General features: G+C 51.9%; 1 protein-coding gene across 13 annotated transcripts in view; it reads right to left on the bottom strand.

The window, feature by feature from the left end:
- Window positions 1-18,423, bottom strand: part of NLRC5 (NLR family CARD domain containing 5) — an 88,542-nt gene that overhangs the window by 15,965 nt on the left and 54,154 nt on the right. For 10 of the 13 annotated variants that reach the window (XM_078438793.2, XM_078438782.2, XM_078438788.2 and 7 more), the window contains 12 exons: window positions 18,102-18,185; window positions 14,025-14,108; window positions 11,581-11,670; window positions 11,331-11,393; window positions 8,779-8,865; window positions 7,068-7,151; window positions 6,323-6,412; window positions 5,934-5,999; window positions 4,270-4,353; window positions 4,106-4,189; window positions 716-802; window positions 143-220 (listed from right to left, as the gene is read on the bottom strand). In XM_078438793.2, the coding sequence (XP_078294919.2) occupies window positions 143-220; window positions 716-802; window positions 4,106-4,189; window positions 4,270-4,353; window positions 5,934-5,999; window positions 6,323-6,412; window positions 7,068-7,151; window positions 8,779-8,865; window positions 11,331-11,393; window positions 11,581-11,670; window positions 14,025-14,108; window positions 18,102-18,185 (981 nt within the window). The remainder of the gene's footprint in view (window positions 1-142; window positions 221-715; window positions 803-4,105; window positions 4,190-4,269; window positions 4,354-5,933; window positions 6,000-6,322; window positions 6,413-7,067; window positions 7,152-8,778; window positions 8,866-11,330; window positions 11,394-11,580; window positions 11,671-14,024; window positions 14,109-18,101; window positions 18,186-18,423) is intronic. The other 3 variants (XM_078438783.2, XM_078438794.2, XM_078438790.2) reach the window with 2 other exon arrangements.

The following is an 18,423-nucleotide window of genomic DNA, read 5'->3' as shown; positions in this document are numbered from 1 at the left end:
GCCGGCTTTCACTGGCCACCTAGATACTTGACATCAAAGGACTCTGAGCGACGCATGAGAAATATTGATCAGAAGCAGCAGGTGCCCCCACCCCTACCCCACCGCCGGCTACTGGTCTGGGGGTCCAGGTACTAGGTCCCACCTGAGGGCCACGGCCTCTGGGTTCTCCTGGCGGGGAAACTCCAGCTGGAGACAGAGTTGCTGCTGGGCCTCGGCAATGCTGAGGAGGGAAGGGGTAGCCAGCGTGAGGGCTGCAGCTGTCTCCCATGGAGGCTGAGCTCCGGACTGAGGCTGCCAATCGACTGACTCTAAGCTCCCAGACCCGGTAGGGACCAGACTCGGGGCAGCGGGACCCCACAGCCTCTGCTCTTAGCTGCCCTGTGTCATCTCTGTGGCCTCCGGTCATAGAGCCACACTGCGCGTTACTGTCATCCAGGGGCCGCTACCAGGCAAGCGGCACGGCCTCCGGGCTGTGCACCCCCGCGATCCAACGGCTCTTTGCATCCGCGGCTGCCTTCCTCTTTCTGGCACAGTGGCCTCATTACTGCATAAGTCACGACACGTGTGTGTAGCCCCTGCCATCTTGGGGATCCAGAGAATTTGCTAGTGACAGAGCTGTTAGCCCACAGGCCAAGAGATCGATGTCTAGGGTAGGGACGGTCCCAACAGTCTTGAAAAGATGAAGCATTCAGGGCGGCCTCCTCCCGCGACTCACCTGATTTCCGTGATGTTGCCTGAGGCCTGGGTGCAAACTTCCAGCAGGGCGAGGACCCCGGCTTTGCCTACCCATGGTTCCTCCACCCTGTCGCAGAAGCAGAGGGAGATGAAGGTCCCCCAGGCTGAGCAGGGGAGGGCGTGGGAGCCCAGGAGGCTTTTTGGTTTGACTTATTTAAAAACTATAAAATTACACAACCACGCACAAACATAAAACAGGAAATTAACATCATCCTTGTTCCGACAGTTACTGTAACAATCCTAACAGAAAATATTCTTTTTTAAACAATAGTTTTAGACTTAAGGAAAGGCCTATATAGCATCATGTGGCAAAGATAAGGAAATAAAATTGTATATAAAACATCCCAATTTGTATTTAAAAAAAAGAAGGGGTGCCTGGGTGGCTCAGTTGGTTAAGCATCTGACTTCGGCTCAGGTCACGATCTTGGGGTTCATGAATTTGAGACGAACGTCAGGCTCTGTGCTGACAGCTCAGAGCCTGGAGCCTGCTTCTGATTCTATCTCTGTCTCTTTGTCTCTGTCTCTCTCAAAAACAAATAAACATTAAAAAAATTTTTTTATGTTTATTCATTTTTTTTGAAAGAGAGAGACAGAGCACAAGCAGGGGTGGGGCAGAGAGAGAGGGGGCGGGGGACACAGAATCTGAAGCAGGCTCCAGGCTCTGAGCTGTCAGCACAGAGCCCGACATGGGGATCGAACTCACGAACTGTGAGATCATGACCTGATCCAAAGTTGGATGCTCAACCGACTGAGCCACCCAGGCGCCCCAAAATAAATAAACATTTAGAAAAAAAATTTATCAAGGAAAAATATGAGAGGGGAGAAAACATGGAGAGAAACAGAGAGACAGAGATACAAGAAAAATATATTAAATGCTAAGGCTGGTTGTTTAGATGGTAGAATTCTCACAAATGGTTTTTCCCCTTTTTCCTTAGTTTCCAATATTTTCCAGACTTTCTACAATGTGCATGCACTAATTTAGAAGCAGAAAAAAAAAAAAGAGTTGTTTAAACTATTTCTGCTTTTGAAGTTATGTTGAATTTTTTTTTTCAAAGTACTATTTTCTTATGTTCATCTGGATTTTCCACAAATCTCTACGAGTATGTGTTATTTTTAGGGAACGGAAAGTTTTCATTTAAAGCATTATTTTGGGTGCTCCAGCAATTCTGGGTATATACCCAAAAGAATTGAAAGCAGAGATACAAAGAGAGATTTGTACACTCATGTCCACAGTGACTAATACAGTCACTGTATTGGCCACAGTCACTGTGGCCAAAAGGTGGAACAGCCCAAGTGTCCACGGACGGATGAATGGATAGATAAACAAGATGTGGTATGTCCCTACAATGGAACGTCAGCCAGCCTTTTAAAGGAAGGAAATTAATGGGGAGCCTGGGTGGCTCTGTCAGTTGACAGTCCTACTTCAGCTCAGGTCATGATCTCGCGGTTCGCGAGTTCGAGCCGCGCGTCGGGCTCTGTGCTGACAGCTCAGGGTCTGGAGCCTGCTTCCGATTCTGCGTCTCCCTCTCTCTCTGGCCCCCACCCCCACTCACGCTGTCTCTCTCTCTCTCTCTCCCTCAAAAATAAACATTAAAAAAATTTTTTTAATAAAATAAAAGTCTGACATGTGCTACAACATGGATGAACCCTGAGGATCCTGTGCTCAGTGAAGTAAGCCAGTCACAAAAAAGATAAATACTGTACAATTCCACTTATAGGAGGGACCTAGAGCAGTCCAATCCATAGATTCAGAAGGTAGAATGGTAGTTCCCCAGGGGCTGGGGAAGGGGGAAATGGGGATTTGTTCAAGGGGCATGAAATTGCAGTTTTTCAACCAAAGAGGTGGGGTTGAACAACAACGTGAATGTAAGTAACGCTCCTGAACTGTGCCCTTAAAAATGGTTAAGATGGTAAATTTCACGTTATGCGTATTGTGCCGTAATTAAACAAGGATGTTATTTCGGGGAACAACCAGACTCACACGCCTCATCACTGGCTGTGCTGAGAGGTGCACAGCACTGGCCACAAAGGAAGTTTTTTGGACACAAAAATGCAACTGAATCTCACGGAGCCTCTTCTGATGTAACTTCCATTCCAGGAAAGTCAGGGATTTAGAGGAACAAACACAGTGACGTCACAGAGCCGGCAAGGGAGTCTACAGTGCACGGCTGGTTTTGTCCACAGGTCACTGGCATAAAAGAGGAAAGTGGGGAAGGGGATACAGATTAAGAGTCCTAAGAGCCCCCCCATGCCAACACGGACCTTGCCTGGATCCTGGGTCCAACGAGCCAGCTGCCCCATTTGGGGACGATGGGAATTTTCAGACCGGATTGGGTAATCACAACACTAGGAACTGCCACTGACTTTCCTGGATGTCCTAATTCAACCGTGATTATGTACAAAATGTCCTCATATTTAAAGATCCATGGTGAAATATTTAGGAGTAATATTTAAAAAAAAAATTTTTTTTTAACGTTTATTTATTTTTGGGACAGAGAGAGACAGAGCATGAACGGGGAGGGGCAGAGAGAGAGGGAGACACAGAATCAGAAGCAGGCTCCAGGCTCTGAGCCATCAGCCCAGAGCCCGACGCGGGGCTTGAACTCACGGACCGTGAGATGGTGACCTGAGCTGAAGTCGGACGCTTAACCAACTGAGCCACCCAGGCGCCCCAGGAGTAATATTTTATGGGATCTATGGCTTATTTGGAAACACTGTAGCCAGAAAAAACAAAATTAAGATATGAAACAAATATAGAGAACCCTGAACATCTGTCAAGCCCAGGTGATAAGAACATGGGTCTTCAAAATTAGTCTACTTTTTAGTATCTTCAACGCTTTTCTGAAAGTTTTAAAATGATCATAGCCAACATGCACACATGGTATTTGTTATATATTATTATTTTTAAAATGTTTAATGTTTATTTATTTTTGGGAGAGAGAGAACGAGTGCGAGCAGGGGAGGGGCAGAGAGAGAGGGAGACGCAGAATCCGAAGCAGGCTCCAGGCTCCGAGCTGTCAGCACAGAGCCCCATGCGGGGCCTCGACCACGAGATCATGACCTGAGCCGAAATCGGATGCCTAACCAACTGAGCCACCCCGGCACCCTGTTATATATTATTTTTGACCTCAGCCGGGTGTCCTTGGGGGTTTCCTTTTTTTCTTATGTTTCGAAGCATAGGCCCCACCTCAAGGAGGGCGGCTTCTCTGTGTGCTAAGGGGGTTTCTGGGACCACTGTCAGGATCCAAGTGGTGGGGTTTGGGTGCAGGAAATGGCTGGGGCCACAATCCCGGGGGGCCCATCCTCCAGTAGCCACCCTGACCCCATTCACGCCACAGCCCCCTCCCAGGGCCACAAAGGAAGACAATACCTGAGATTGAACAGTCCCACGGGCCACCTCACCAGACTCAGGAGAACAGTCAGCTGCTTCAGGCCCAGGCAGCACTGAGTCAGCCTGGGGACAGAGGTCCATTACTGGGGTGGCTCTCACAGGGAGTCCCTGTCCCTTCACCTCCCTTGTGCCGGGTCACTCACGTGAGCACTGTCGGCTTCAGGGCCTGGTTCAGGCCGGTGGCCAGCCTGGGCACGTGCTCTGGCCTGAAACTGCACTGGCTCAGCCTGAGGGCAGAGAGGAAGGGGCAGAGCCCAGGTGAGGCCTGTGGGAGCTGTTGTCCTGCTTCTTCCTGTCTGCCCCAGGGTCTATGGGGAGCCCCACCCTGAGTGCAAAGGCCTGGAAGCCAGGCCTCAGAACGGGCCAAAGGGGCAGTTCTTGCTCTGGGAGCTTCCGGTCTCCTGGGAGAGATCACCATCCCCACCCCGACCCCGCCAAGAAGGGGCCAGGAGTGTCACTCATACCCGTGTGCCCGCCTCTGGGTACACCGGGTAGGCTCGCCTTACGTGCAGTATCTCGCGGAATTCCAAGCACATCGTTTACAGGCAAAGAAACCAACTAACCCGGGGCGCACAGCTGGTGAGCGGTGAGGGCAGAATCGGGTTGCAGTCCGGGTCAGCCTGACTCCAGACCCCAGGCCTACCTACCGCCGCAGCCCTACTCCCCAGTACGGCTTTACTCCGGGCTCCCTTGGAGGGAGGAGGCCTGGGACTCTGGGGGGGGGACCCACCCTCCTGGCACTCTGGCCCTGGGTGGCCCAGGGCAGTTCACTCCCAAGGGACAACAACGAGGCTTCCACGAGAGGCTGACATCAGCTGCACGTTAAAGGACAGGGGGAACTTTATCTCAGAAACCACAGGGAAGACAGTGTCAGGCTGAGTGCCCCGTGGGAAGGAAGCTTCAGCGGGCCATGTGTGCTCTGAACAAGGAGTGAAGGTCCCGTGGGCTGAATGTGTGGGTGCATGTGTGCTGTGTGTGTGTGTGTGTGTGTGTGTGTGTGTGTGTGTGGTGTGAGTGTGGTGTATATGTGTGTGATATTGGGGGGCGAGGAGGAACACAGTAGGAAGTGGCAGCTAGATCAGACTGTGAGGAAAAGGCCAAGCTGAACAACTTGAACCCTATTCTGGGGACACTGGGAGCCACCAAAGGGCTTGGCACGATGGAAAGGGCACAGTCCGACGTGTGCTGGGAGATCCCTCTGGCTGCTCGGAAGTGAATGGATTGGGGGAGGCCTGGCCAGAGGCCGTGGACCGGTTCAGAGGCCATGATCACAGCTGAAGAAAGACATATAGGGGAAGGGACCCAAGACAGTGGTGGTGAGGCCGAGAGGGAGTGAGCCCAAGGCTACTGGTGGGTAATAACAACTGATAGCCAGGCCCTTTCTGAGCACTTTATGCTTATCAACTCATCTAATCCTCATAATAACCCCAAGGGTCTGTCTTACTATTATTCCCATTTTACAGATGAGGGACTGAAACAGAGAGGTTAAGTCACTTGTTCAAGGTCACCTGGCTGGGATTTGCCCTCAGGTGGCTCCAGAGTCTGAGCTCTTAACCACGATACTCAGAAGCTTCCGGACTTAAGACGTGGCTAAGAGGCGCGAATACAACGCGAAGGCCTGGCCGCAAGGACTGGAGGTGTGGGGGGCCTGGGGGCAGATCTGGGGGAGGCAAACCCAAGCCGTGAGCATGACGCTGGGTGTCTGACGGAGGAAAGGGCCCAGCGAAGGAGGCACGGAGGCTGCCACGGGGTCAGCCTCTTCTTCCCCATTCCCTCCCCTTTATCCTCACCCCAGACCAGGAATTACCGTAATGTCTTCCCGGCCTCCTCCTGTCGGGAGAAGCGGATCCAGAAGCTTTGCTCAGAGCCCAGGCTGCAGAGAGAAGGGTGTGGGGAGGCCCAGCATCCTGAGACCCAGACACCAGGGGGTACACCAGGGAAGGGGGCTGGGCCCGCAGGGGGAAGGCAGACCAGAGGAGACCCCCAACCCACTCTGTGAGGGACACTGAAGCCCGGCCTTCTCCATCCTGTGACCTCCCTGGTCCCTATGTCACGCAGGCCTCAGAGGATGGAAACTATGATCCCCCATTCAGTGAACGCTGAAAGGGGCACAAGTTGCCCCAAGTCAGACGGAGGGCTGCTAAGCGTGGGCCCTTTGCTTCTCCCCCCCATCAGCAAGTGGCACCAATCTCTTACTTCACGGAGGCCTCCCGGACGCGTGGACAGGAGGGGAGAGTCTTCACCAGGCACAGAGCACCTTCCACGGAGATGCTGTTGTGACTCAGACTGGAAGAGGAATGAGGCTCAGGATGGGGGCGCACCTCAGGGCAGCCCTGCCCAGCCCCCCTGTCTCCTCTCTTCCAGCTGTCATCTCTGGGAGGAGAGTCCTCAATGTCCAGATGCAGACTCTGAGGTCCAGAGAGAGGCCAGAGGGGCACTATCCCTGGCGGGTCAGACACCGGGCCCCGAGTCCTCAGGAGTTGGGGCTGACACAGGGTCCTTGTGGTCTGAGACAGGGCTGATGAGGCCAGGCCGGCAGCTCCAGCCCCAGGGGCTCAGGGAAACCCAGAGCCCAGCTCAGTTGCCTAGCGACCTGCTGTGTCTGGGCTCCGGCCACCACTCTGTGGGTCACTGGGGTATCGGCTGAGAGTGTGGGTGACTTCCTAGGGGCCCTCCCTGCTGTGGGAACATCTCCAAATCTGTGTCCCGTAGAGTTAGTCAAGGGGAGCTGCAGGGACAGGATGGACCAGAGCCAGGACAGATGGTGTCCTGCATCAGCTGGTTAGAGACAAACTGTCACTTCCCTGTCCCAAAGTCAGCTTGGGTCACCACGCTTTAGTTACAGCTTCTCCTGGACGCCTGGTGGGGGCTCTGCCTATGGTGGGCAATGAGGGAGAGAGGGGCGGGTGTGGGGCTGTCCCCCAGGCTGTTCATCACTTACTCAAGAGAAGCAGAGATGGGCAACTTAGGCAGACATTCCAGTAGGCACTGGAGCCCGTCATCACCCAGCAGGTTTGCTGAGAGGCTGCGAGAGGCAGGAAGAAGTCGGTGGGGGTCAGACGCGCCCCCTCGGCCGGGGCCTTTCTCTTCACGGTTACTATCACTGCTACCCAACCCACACAGGACTGCTTCCGTGCCAGGGTCACCATCACGCTGTCGCTGTGGCGGGACAGCACCGTGCCCACCTCCATCGCACCATCCTCTCTGGCACCCCCTGCACAATCGCCCAGCACACAACAGCTCCTGCACTGCCCACTACCGCCCCCTGACCAGCACCGCAGGCTGGGGTCACCTCACCTACTGGGGCCCCCGGGCCTCCAGCAGGCTCCCCGGAGTTAGAGAAAAACGAACTTGCCTTTACTGTGCCCTTGGCCCACATCAGTTGAGAACCGCAACTTTTGCACAAGAGTAAATTCAGGAAAAAGAAAGATGTTTGGAGGCCGCCTTTACCCAGGAGATTTCTTCTTTTAATTCGGGAATGTAATATCGGAAATTGCACTTGAATACTTTATTTGCCCTCACTGAAGCCTCCTATGGTTTTAGCTACGGTTGCAGGAACAGTATGATCAGCAGGCCTGGAATATCTGATTCTTGTCTTGCATCTTTGAACTCATTTTGTCCCTGATGATGACTCTTTTGAGGCTTGTCTTTTTCGGAGAGACTTTAAAAATTAAAAATCGGTGTGTCTCATAAAGCCACTTGATAAAGTAATCTTTACAATTAGAAAAATTTCCCTCCACAATGAAAAACAGGAAAACTCAAAGCTGTACTGATTTACCTAATATGTGATTTCCACCAGCCCCATTTCTCTTGGCCACATCACAATAGGAATTTAAAGTGTGTGTGTGTGTGTGTGTGTGTGTGTGTGTGTGTGTGCGCGCGCGCGCACACACATGCTTTTAGACAGCTCTCTTTATGTCCCACTGGTCCTAAGCTGGACGCCTAGCAGTTGTGAGCAAAGACTGCATCATCCTAGCTATGTGACCTTGGCAAGTCCTTAAATCCTCCCTGGACCTCAGTTCTCTCATCTATAAAATAGGGGACAATAGCACCTAGGGTTTGGGGAGGGTAAAAAGAATACGTAAAGCACGTAGCACAGTGGAGAGAGTGCTCAGGAGGTGTTACCGATTTTAATTTTTCTACCCATCTGGGGGTTGTGCTACTTGGGCACCCAAGACAGGTCATACAGGTGCCACCTCTCGACAATATAAGGGCCCATGAGGCCTCACCCCAGCTGGCTCCCGGACCCTCCTCAGGCTGAGCCATCTGGTACCTTTAACCACTTGCCAGGCAGACCAAAGGATCCTTCGTTTTGGTTCCCATCTGCCAGCAGAACTCCAATGTCTTATCATCGTGAGGCCAAGGGGCTCTTACAGCCCTGTTCTGAAGAGCTCCCCAAATTAGATCAAGGGGCGCAAGCTGAACTACCTCCACCATGGCAAGAGTAGCGGGTGGAAGAGATAAATGGGTATAGGGAAATTTTATGAACGTGACCCAGGATGCGTCCCAGGCATCCCTGATAGCTGGCCCTGAGAGGTGTTGAGTGCATGAACACACACACACACACACACACATACGCACACACACAGTTTTATTGCCACCCAGGCACGTGCTCCCATGCTCCTCTCCCTCCTCCCCCACCCCCCACTTACTCCAGCTGGTTGAGGTCCTCGCATTTGCTCAGCAACCAACACAGCGGCTCCACATGCTCCCGACTGAGGGCACAGTCCGTGAACCTGCTGGAGGAGGGGGAATAGGCCTGAGGAGGGGGGCACTGACTCATCCTGGGTGTGGCCTCCGAGTTCCCACAGGGCCTCACCCAAGGTTGGATTCTCTGGAACTGTCCATCATCCACCACTTCCGCCTGGCTCACAGCAGAGCTCACCTGGCGCCCACAGGCTCCCTCTGGGGAGGTGGCTGTCGGAGCGTGGTCCCTGACCGACCACACCCGCAACACTTGGGAACTTGTCCAGATGCAAATTCTAGGAAACCAGCCCAGACCCACTGAACCAGAAATCGTAGAGGCAAGGATCTCCTGGTGGCTCTGATTCAACCTCAGGTTGGAGAACTACAGCTCTTGGGGTCCTGTTAGTGACCAGATGTGCAGGGTGGGGCGGAGGAGAAGTGGGGGTCGGGGATGTCTGCTCTTGCCTTTGATATTGGAATTAAGGTGAAGAGAACTCAGAGGTACAAACTCCCAGTTATTGAAATAAATAAGAATCAATAAGTCAAGAGGATGAAAAGTATGGCATAGGGAATATAGTTAGTAATGTTGTAATAATGTTGTATGGTGACAGATGGTGACCGTACTTATCACGGGGAGGACTGCCTAATGTACAGAGTCATTGAATCCCTAGGTTGTACACCTGAAACTAATCCAACACTGTAGGTCAACTATACTTTAATTAAAAAATGAATAAATAAATAATGAGACTACACAAAAAGGTAAATGAAGGATCTGTAACCAGCCAGCAATTTAAAAAAAAAAAAAAAAAAAGAAAGGAAAAAAAAAAAAGAAAAGAAAAGGAGGAAGCATCTTAAAACGAGAAAGTACCTAAAATCAATATCTCAAATTTTTATCACTGGTCCTGCCCTTCATGATCTTTTCCCTGTTTCTAAATTCCTTATTATAGTATTATTCACTTCCGATTTTTAAATCAGCTCATTCTTTTGACTAGACGCATTTATTATAAAAGGAAACCCTATTATCATTCACTCAAATGGAAACCTTACACGTGGTGCCACAAACAGACCATAAGCACAAGAATGCATGAAATGAGAGCAAAATAGCATCATTAAATTTGAGCCAGAATTTCCTGGACGAGGGCTCTCTCTCTCTCTCTTCTTATTAAAAAGGGGGCTCAGCAAACATTAGAGTCAGGCCACCGCCCAAGCTCGACTTCCTCTTGGCCTTAATCACATCGAGAGTCAAAAAGGGAATAGTGACCTCATTGAGGGGCTCGGTGATGATGAACTACTCTGCCAGCTGCCCCGCCCCCTAGAAAACCATCCCATCCTGTCTCTGCTCTACATTTTGGAAACCGCTGACTTAGAAGCTATCAAGGCATTCTAGAAGTCAGGGTCGTGTTGGGCTAGATCAGGACGTGGAAAACTACGGCCCAAGGCCACCTGCGTCTTGCAAGCTAAGAATAATGTTTCCGTTTGCAAATCGTTGAGTAAAAAAACCAAAAGAAGAATATTTCCCGACACAAAATACACGAGATGCAAGTCGCAGGGTCTGTAAACGATAGAGGAGTTTTCTGGCACGCAGGCATGTGCCCTGGTTTACATATTGTCTCCGCTGCTTTCAAGCTACAAAGGCAGGGTCAAGTAGCTGTCGCAGAGATTGTGTGGCCTGCAGAAACCCAAAGTCTTTACAATCTTAACTTTTTACAGGAAAAATCTGTCCATCGCTGGGCTAGGAGCACTGCAGACCTTCTCGGGTTCGAATCCCGACTGCCCCCTACTGCCAACTGACCACAACTGTGAGGCTTACAGGGCAGTAATGTGCAAAAGGCTATAGAATGGCACCCTGCAGATATTCAACGTATCTTGATTCTTCTGTTTATTGTCACTTCACGAGTGGGGAGGCTGGGGCCCACAGGAGAAGGGTCCGGTCCAAGATCTCTCGGTGAGCCAGTGGCATCAGCTACCAGAAACATGATTTCTGCACTTGAAGGCTGTCCTCTTGCCTCATCATCCTGCCTCCGGTGCAGCACCTCCTCCCTCTTACCCAGGCAACCACAGAGCACTGGTCCAGGAGTCAGCAGGGGAAGGACACTCACATCTGTAAGTGCTTCACGCTTTACACACTGTCTCAGTTAATCCTTGCAAACATCCTGGCAGTTCCTTTGCAGCTGCGGAAGCTGGGCGTCACAGAGGTTAAGGAGCTTGCCCATGGATGGCACCAGGCCCTGTGGAGCTGCGATTTAAAGCCTGGTGGGCAGGTTAGGAAGTACTTTTCCTTGGACCAGGCCCCTGAGCTCTGGTGTAGTCTGACTGGTACTCCTTATTTGCCTTTGATAAAGCTTGGTCCTCTCTGGCCCTCTGCTTCTCTATGTCAGAGGAAACAAGCCTCCTTGCAGGGACCTTTCAAGGGGATGCTCTACAGCTGACAATCTGTATCCAGTTCTGGGCATCCAGGAGGCAGGTCTTCTTGTCCCCAATACCTACCGGCTGCCAGGGCACAATTCCAGGGACTTACCCACAGTACTCGCCTTTCTGCTCCTCGCTAGACCTGAAGCGCAGGGTTGTGTGATACAGGGACCTGGAACGGACAGCACCTGAGTCAGCCACCCTTGGCTACAGCCTCAGGGGGCCTCCTGGGGCGGGCTGCCTTCAGAAGCCAAGCCTCTGACTTGGCTTTTATCGTCTCCATCCAACCCCCACACACCTACCAGACCCTAGGCACAACCCTCCAAGACGAGACCCAGTTGTCCTAGGGCAATGCCCACCTGAGATCCACCTTCTGAACCTGAGGGCACAGGCTGAAGAGGTCGGCCAGCATGAGGGGGCTCCTTGGGGACAGCCTTGTCTCACTCAGCCTGGGAAGGAAAGGAGTGGGACCACATGTGAGCAGGTAGGAGCCAAGCAAGAGCGGACAAGGAACCTGGATGGGCTGGAGGGGAAAGAGAAAAAAAGGATGGGGAGGGCTGGCGGGCCAGCAAGGCGATAAGGAAGAAGGCAGGGCCTCAAGAGGGACAAATAGGAGCTTAGAGTCAAGGAGACTTGGGTTTGAGCCCCAGTTCTGCTTATCGTCTGTGTGTCCTTGGACGAATCACTTAACCTCTCTAAGCATCAGCTTCCTTCCCTAGAAAAAAGGACTATTCATAGACCTTCTTCTAGGGTGTCGTGAGGGCCTCATCCTATCAAGCTCGTGCACTGCCTGGCACGACACCCAGGCTTGTTTTCTTATTATATTGTTTCTTCCCTCAAGCATGGACCAAACAGGCCAGTCCTGCTGACAGGGAGTGGGAGGCGCTAGGCCCTTCGAGTCGTTTCTCAGTAATTTGGGGCTAGATAATTTGTTGGTGTTGGGGGCTGTCCTGTGGGGTGTTTAGCAGCATCCCAGACCTCTATTCGCTAAACACCATTCGTAGCTCCCCCTCTCACCGCCCGCCTCCCTCTGCCATGACCAACGGAAATATCTCCGTTGCCATATATTCCTGATGGGCAAAATCACCCCTGGCTGTGAACCCCCGCCTTCCAAAAAGTGAGATGGCTCCATCTTGCCCTCAGAGGCATCCTTGGTGCTTCCATTTCCCTTGCCCCACAAACTCTCTATCAGCTTGTCGCGTCTGTTCCATTCTCAAGTTCTACCCTGGATCTGCCTACTTCTGCCCTGGCCCCCAATCCCCAGCCCGCACCATCTCCGACCCTGTAGAGCCTCTTCCCTGCTCTCACTTCCACTCTTGTCCTCTAACCCCTTCTCAACCCAGCAGCCAGACTGAACTTTTGAAAACACACATCATTCCTCTGCCTTTCAAGCCCCCTTGGACACAAACCCCCAAGCTCCTCCCCATGGTTCCCAGGCCCTGTGTTGTCTGGTCCAGGTCCCTCTCTCTACCTCCCACCTGGCAACTCTCCCTGCCTGCCCCAGGGTGCTGGCCGCATTGCCCTTCTGGCTGATCCTTGAGCCCACCAAGCTTAATCTTGCCTCAGGGTCTCACATGTGCTCTTCCCTCTACTTGGAATGCTGTTCCCTTCTCTTCACAAGCCCGAATAGTCCCTTTTGTCCTTCAGGCCTAACCTTAGCATCCCTTCTTAGAGGTATTCCCCGACCACCCTCACCGTTGCAGACGCTCTTGACCACGTTACCTAGAAAAATGCCTCATCACTGTCTGAATTTGTGCTTTTACTCACTTATTGTCCAGCTCCCTCTACCACAAGGTAAGCAAGCTCCAAGAAGACAAGGACCTAGCCTTTCTTGCCCCCTCTTTGCTGTGTCTCCAGCCCTCCAAACAGTGCCTGGCCCACTATGGATTGAGTAATACAAAGCGTGAGCCCTGGTGAGGGACAAGCTGGCCACCTCATTCCAAAGACGGATGAGAGCTGGGGCCGATGCTGTGTGACTTGGGCATGGAGAGGTCTCTCTCTGGTCTGGAGTCTCCCACCTGTTCATGTCAGCCTGCCACTTTTTGTGTCCAAAGGAGCCCTTCCCATTGTGGGTGCCATGGATTGAGCCGCCTCTGGAATGTCACACGTCTCCTCCTTCCCGTCCCTACAGGACTCAGGGATAAGCAAGATCCTGGATGTGAAGCGAGCCGTCTCAGGCATCCCAGAGCCTTGGCGTTAGTACTTATGTTGCTGTTATTAATGGTATGATTTAATTTCCTGTTGTATTTTTCCATCTCAGCTGCAGCTGCCTTCCCCCCTGCTAGAAGAGTATTTAAAGTAAATCCTTTTTAAATTCTAACCAGTCTGAGCCAAAATTAGAAAGTGGAGTTTTAAATAATTTCAAGAATGCTGCTTAAGTTACCCTTTTACGGAGTTAGATGGTGACCTTTAAACATGGGTGGGTGACATATATACAACCCACATCTGTGAAGTCCCTTTCTAGGAGTTGGTGACCTTTTTGTGGGCAAGACATACAAGAGCCCATTTGTCACAGACTTTCCGTTCTTCAAGGCGCCTGTAGAAGAAGGCGTCTTGTTTGAGTCCCGACCCTGCAGGAGGGGTCGGGAAATATTAGTCCCATTTGTCAGATGAGGAACAGCAGGCCCAGAGTGGTCAAATAACTCCCCCGCCCCACCAAAGTTAGCAGGGTATTAGTGACGAGCTCCCGGTTGTGGCAGATAAAATGAAAGAGCCCAAGAGAAGGAGCGGCAGGCAAGGAGGGGGATGGCTTTGGAACCCAAGCCCTCAGGCCAGGCCAGGGCAACGGGGAAACCAGTCTTACTGCAGCAGGCTTAGCTGGGGGAGCCGGGGCAAGTGGTTCAGCAGGGTCTCCAGGCTCTGGTCACTCAGGACCTCACAGGACAACCTGTGAAACAAAGCATCTGAATGAGGTGGGGAGCTGTGGGGAAAGCTAGGAGCACTCCCTCACAGCCAGAGCCTTCCGGAGAGGGGTTCCCCAACGCGCTCCCTCCAAATGCTGGGCCCTTGAGGTATCATTGAGGCGGGAGGAAAAGGAAAGTCACAGAAGTTTGGAAAATGCTGGCTAAGCCAAATTCAATAGTTTCCTTTGCTGCAGGACATCTCAGAGTTTGAATATGCTGCTGTGCATCGTGAATTTCCATGGAGCTCTAACGCTTTCTCCCACATGTTGTGGACTAGCGGGATCATTATTTCGAGGGCCATGAAGATTGGTGCTCGGTGGAAGACACGTGTTAAGAAGAGAATGCCCCCTTAACCCGTGGTAAAGTAATAGTGGAAGGTCAGGCCTGCAGCACGTCGGCAAAGGATCTGAGATGCCTGGGTCTCTGTCAAAACCGGACCGAACAGCTGATCATTGTCAGGATAATTTGTCGCCACCAGGTCCGCTTAGGGGAAATGCTAGGTACCCACCCTTCGGGGTCTGCTCTGGCTACAGGACTCGGGCAAACAGGGTGTCTAAGTGCCCTGGGATTTACATAGCCTCCCCAGGTCTATGTCTGTCCCTTCTCTCCTCTGTCCCTGTTCCTTTGTGCCCTGCAGACCGCTTTTTCCTCTCACTGGGCCCTCCAGGGGCCTGGCCCAAGCCGCTGCATTATTTGCTGGTTGGGAGCTACCGTGGGAGAGGCAGCCTCTGATTCTGGAGCTGGAGCCTCAGGGCCAAACCTCTGCCAGGGTCCAGGCACCTCTACACCCTCTGTCCCAGGATAGGGCCAAGGGCTCCAAGCATTGGCAGAATAGGGGGTCTTCACAAAAGGCGGGTCCATCTGCAACCCCCGCCCCCCGTCCCACACACATGGTTTCTCACCAGGCCCCAAATACATGGTGTTGTGGCTTCTGGTTGGGCCAATGTGGACTTTACACACTTTTTTTTTTTAGGCAATAGAAATGTTACCCATCACAACATCTCACATGGAATACTGAAATGTTCACAAAGTAGACGTAAGGTGGTAGAATCTGGGGAGGGGGCCGGAACCCATCACCTTCCCTGGCATCCAAATTGCTGGTGTTCGGCATTAAGTACCTTGATAACAATATTCTTATACGTGGTCCCAGCACTCTACAGCTGGCAAAGCGCTTTCATGCTATAATCTCATTTTTCCAGCCACAGCTGGGGGGTGGGGGTGCTTAGACCCTCATCTGTGCTCAGACCACTGCCTGAGATAGTTTACATTGTCTCCCACTATGGCGGGTGAACCTCAGCAGGCAGTGATGTCCAGCCACGCTTTGCTCCCTCCAGGGCCTGGTCCGGTGCCTGGTATACAGCAGGTGCTTAACAGTGAAATAATGGAAGGGTGCTTTTTGCAGTACTGGCCGCAGTGCTATAAAAAACACCACCAGCAGCAGCCTGGATGTCTGTCTAGACTCTAGAGAGGGGCGGTTGAATCGCCTGTGGCATATCCAAACTGTGGAGGGTTAATATTAAAAGGCATAAGTGTAAAAAATAGAAGGTACAGATATACAAATGTTACATAAAAACGCATTAGAAATGATCAGGATGATTAAAAATTCATGGGCTACTCCATGATTTTAATATGCCATATAGTAATGTTAATATTTTAGGTCTGATAATGGTTTTGTGGTTATACAAAAAAATAAACAGTACTCACTTTTCAGTTTCGCATACTGAAATAACTACAGATGCAGTTGTAAGGTGTCTGGGAATCGCTTCGAAATAACGTCTGTGTGCGTATGTGTGTTGGGGCCGTGACGTGATAATTATTGAGGCAGGTGGAAGGGACTGAGGGCCCACTACAATATTCGCTCTACTTTTTTTTTTTTTGAGAGAGAGAGAGGGCGCTAGTGAGTGAGGGGCGGGGGGAGGGGGAGAGAAAGAGAGAGAGAGAGAGAGAGAATCCCATGAGGGGCAGAGGAGGTGGCTGGAGAGACAAAGAGAAACGGGGCTCACCAAAAGCCAGGGCTGGAACTTACCCGACACAGGGCTCAAACTGTCAAACTGTGAGATCATGACCTGAGCCAAAGTCAGATACTTAACAACTGAGCCACCCAGGTGTCCCTTATTCATTCTATTTTTATATATGTTTGAAAGTCCCCATTACAGAAGTGTGTGTGTGTGTGTGTGTGTGTGTGTGTGTGTGTGTGTGTGTGTTTAATAAAAAAGTAACTTCACAGTAGGGAAATCAGACAAATGGTATCTCGGCCAGGCGGTCAAGGTCAACATCAACAGTGCTAAGTCAAGTCCATAGCATGCACCTCTGAGACACGACAAGAAGGATGCTTCACTTCTGTGGTCTTCTTCCCCCCAAACCCATAACCCCAGTTCATCCGTGAGAAAAACATCAGACAAAACCAAATTGAGGGGCATTTCACAAACCATGTCACCAGTACTCCTCAAGGCTGTCAAAGTCATGAAAAATGAAGACTAAGAAACTGTCACAGACCAGATAGACTAAGGACATTGACTAACTGCATTGTGGGATCTTGGACAGGATTCTGGATCAGAGAAAGGGCCTTCGTAGAAAACTGGTGACATCCCAATCAAGCCTGGGGTGCAGTTAACAGTCCTGTAGCAAGGTTGATTTCTCAGTTGTGACAAATGTACCATGACAAGTGATATAAACAGCAGGGGCAGTGGGTGGAGGAATTCTCTGGACCAGCTTTGCAACTCTTCTGGAAATCAAGTCTTAAGCTATTCTAAAATAAATGGTTTATTAAAATGTTTACTGGCGGGGCGCCTGGGCGGCTCGGTCGGTTGAGTGACCGACTTCGGTTCAGGTCATGATCTCACGGTTTGTGAGTTTGAGCCCCGTGTCAAACTGACCACTCAGAGCCTGGAGCCTGCTTCAGATTCTGTGTCTCCCTCTCCCTCTGCCCCTCCCCCACTCATGCTCTGTCTCTCTCTGTCTCAGAAATAAATAAACATTAAAAAAAATTTTTTTTAAAAGTTTACTGGCTCCATATTCCAGGAAAGCCACGATGTACTGTCACGAGACAAAAGCTCATCGCAGAGACGTTACACGGTAAGATCCTGTGTCGGTTAACAATGTCAAAACCCCCTTGTTCTGTGTCCATAAGCATTTGCACACGGAGAAAGGCATGGAAAGACGGATACCAGGTGATGAACATGGATGAGCCTGCTGCGAGGGTCAGAGATGGGGGTGGGAAAGTAGGCACAGAGACCGTAGTGAGTGGGAGAATCATGTCAGTGAAGCTGTCGAATGCAGTGGGTCTGTGACCGCAGACAGGTAACGACGGAACATGCACATGGATGAGGAGTGGAGGGTCCCGGGGACAAAGGACAGCACTGACTAGATGAGGAGAGGGGTGTATTTAGGTGAGGCAGGCTTGTCTTGGATTTCTTTACTTTAAGGTAATTACTGTCAGAAGATGACAACGATGAGGACCAAAGGAAAGGCCGAGCATCTCTGCAGATGACAAAGCTGAGGCACAGGGAGTTAGAGCCATTTGCCCAAAGTCACCCAGCCTGGAGGTGGCTGGGCCGGGACTCCTTTGATTCTAAGGTCCAGTCTCTGGTCACAGACCCCAGTGTTCTGGGGTGGGTGAGCTGCTAACCGGGAGAGGGAGGCCCAGAGGAGGGGCCTTCAGAGGTGATCTGCTTTAGCCATGGAGGCAGCCCGGGGGGTGGTCAGGGCTCCAGGGATGGAGGGAGCAGATCGGGGCTCCCAGGAGCCCGGGGTCGAGCAGATGGGGAAAGGGAAGCGGCCTCTCCCAGGAGGAGGGGCAAGGTGCCCTGTGGGACACAAGGAGCCTTCTACCAATAGGTCAGGGGCAGGCAGGGCTACAGGGTCTGGTGGGAAGGGACCAGCAAGGACTCACCTCTAGCCAGGATACCCCCACCCACCCCCACCCACGGGGCAGATGCCCACAGGGTGTCCTCTAGGGCTGCGTCCTCCTTACTTACTTGACTTCCAGAGGCCCCGGGCACTTCTCCAGAGTCTCACAGAGGTGGGTGAGGCTCAGGGGCTCCAGCAGACGCTGCCGGAGGCTGAAAGGGAGCAGTGGGTGGGGCAGGCGTCAGAGAGGACCCAGGGCCCTTCTGCAGCCCCAGGGCCCTCCCCGTCTCCCTCTGCCCCTCCTCCTCCACCTCTAGGCTGCAGGAGCCTTCCCTTTCAGGGCATGCTCTGCACTCCAAGTGTCCCCTATAGCCCGATCCCCACCACTCAGTGACAGTAAAGGACCCCAAGTGCCTAGCTGCGCTTGCTCAGTTCCAAGGCCTCCCCACT

The sequence above is a fragment of the Panthera onca genome, chromosome E2 (genome assembly GCF_046562875.1).
Source record: "Panthera onca isolate mPanOnc1 chromosome E2, mPanOnc1 haplotype 2, whole genome shotgun sequence".
Lineage (NCBI taxonomy): Eukaryota > Metazoa > Chordata > Mammalia > Carnivora > Felidae > Panthera > Panthera onca.
This window is presented reverse-complemented; position numbering and strand designations above follow the sequence as displayed.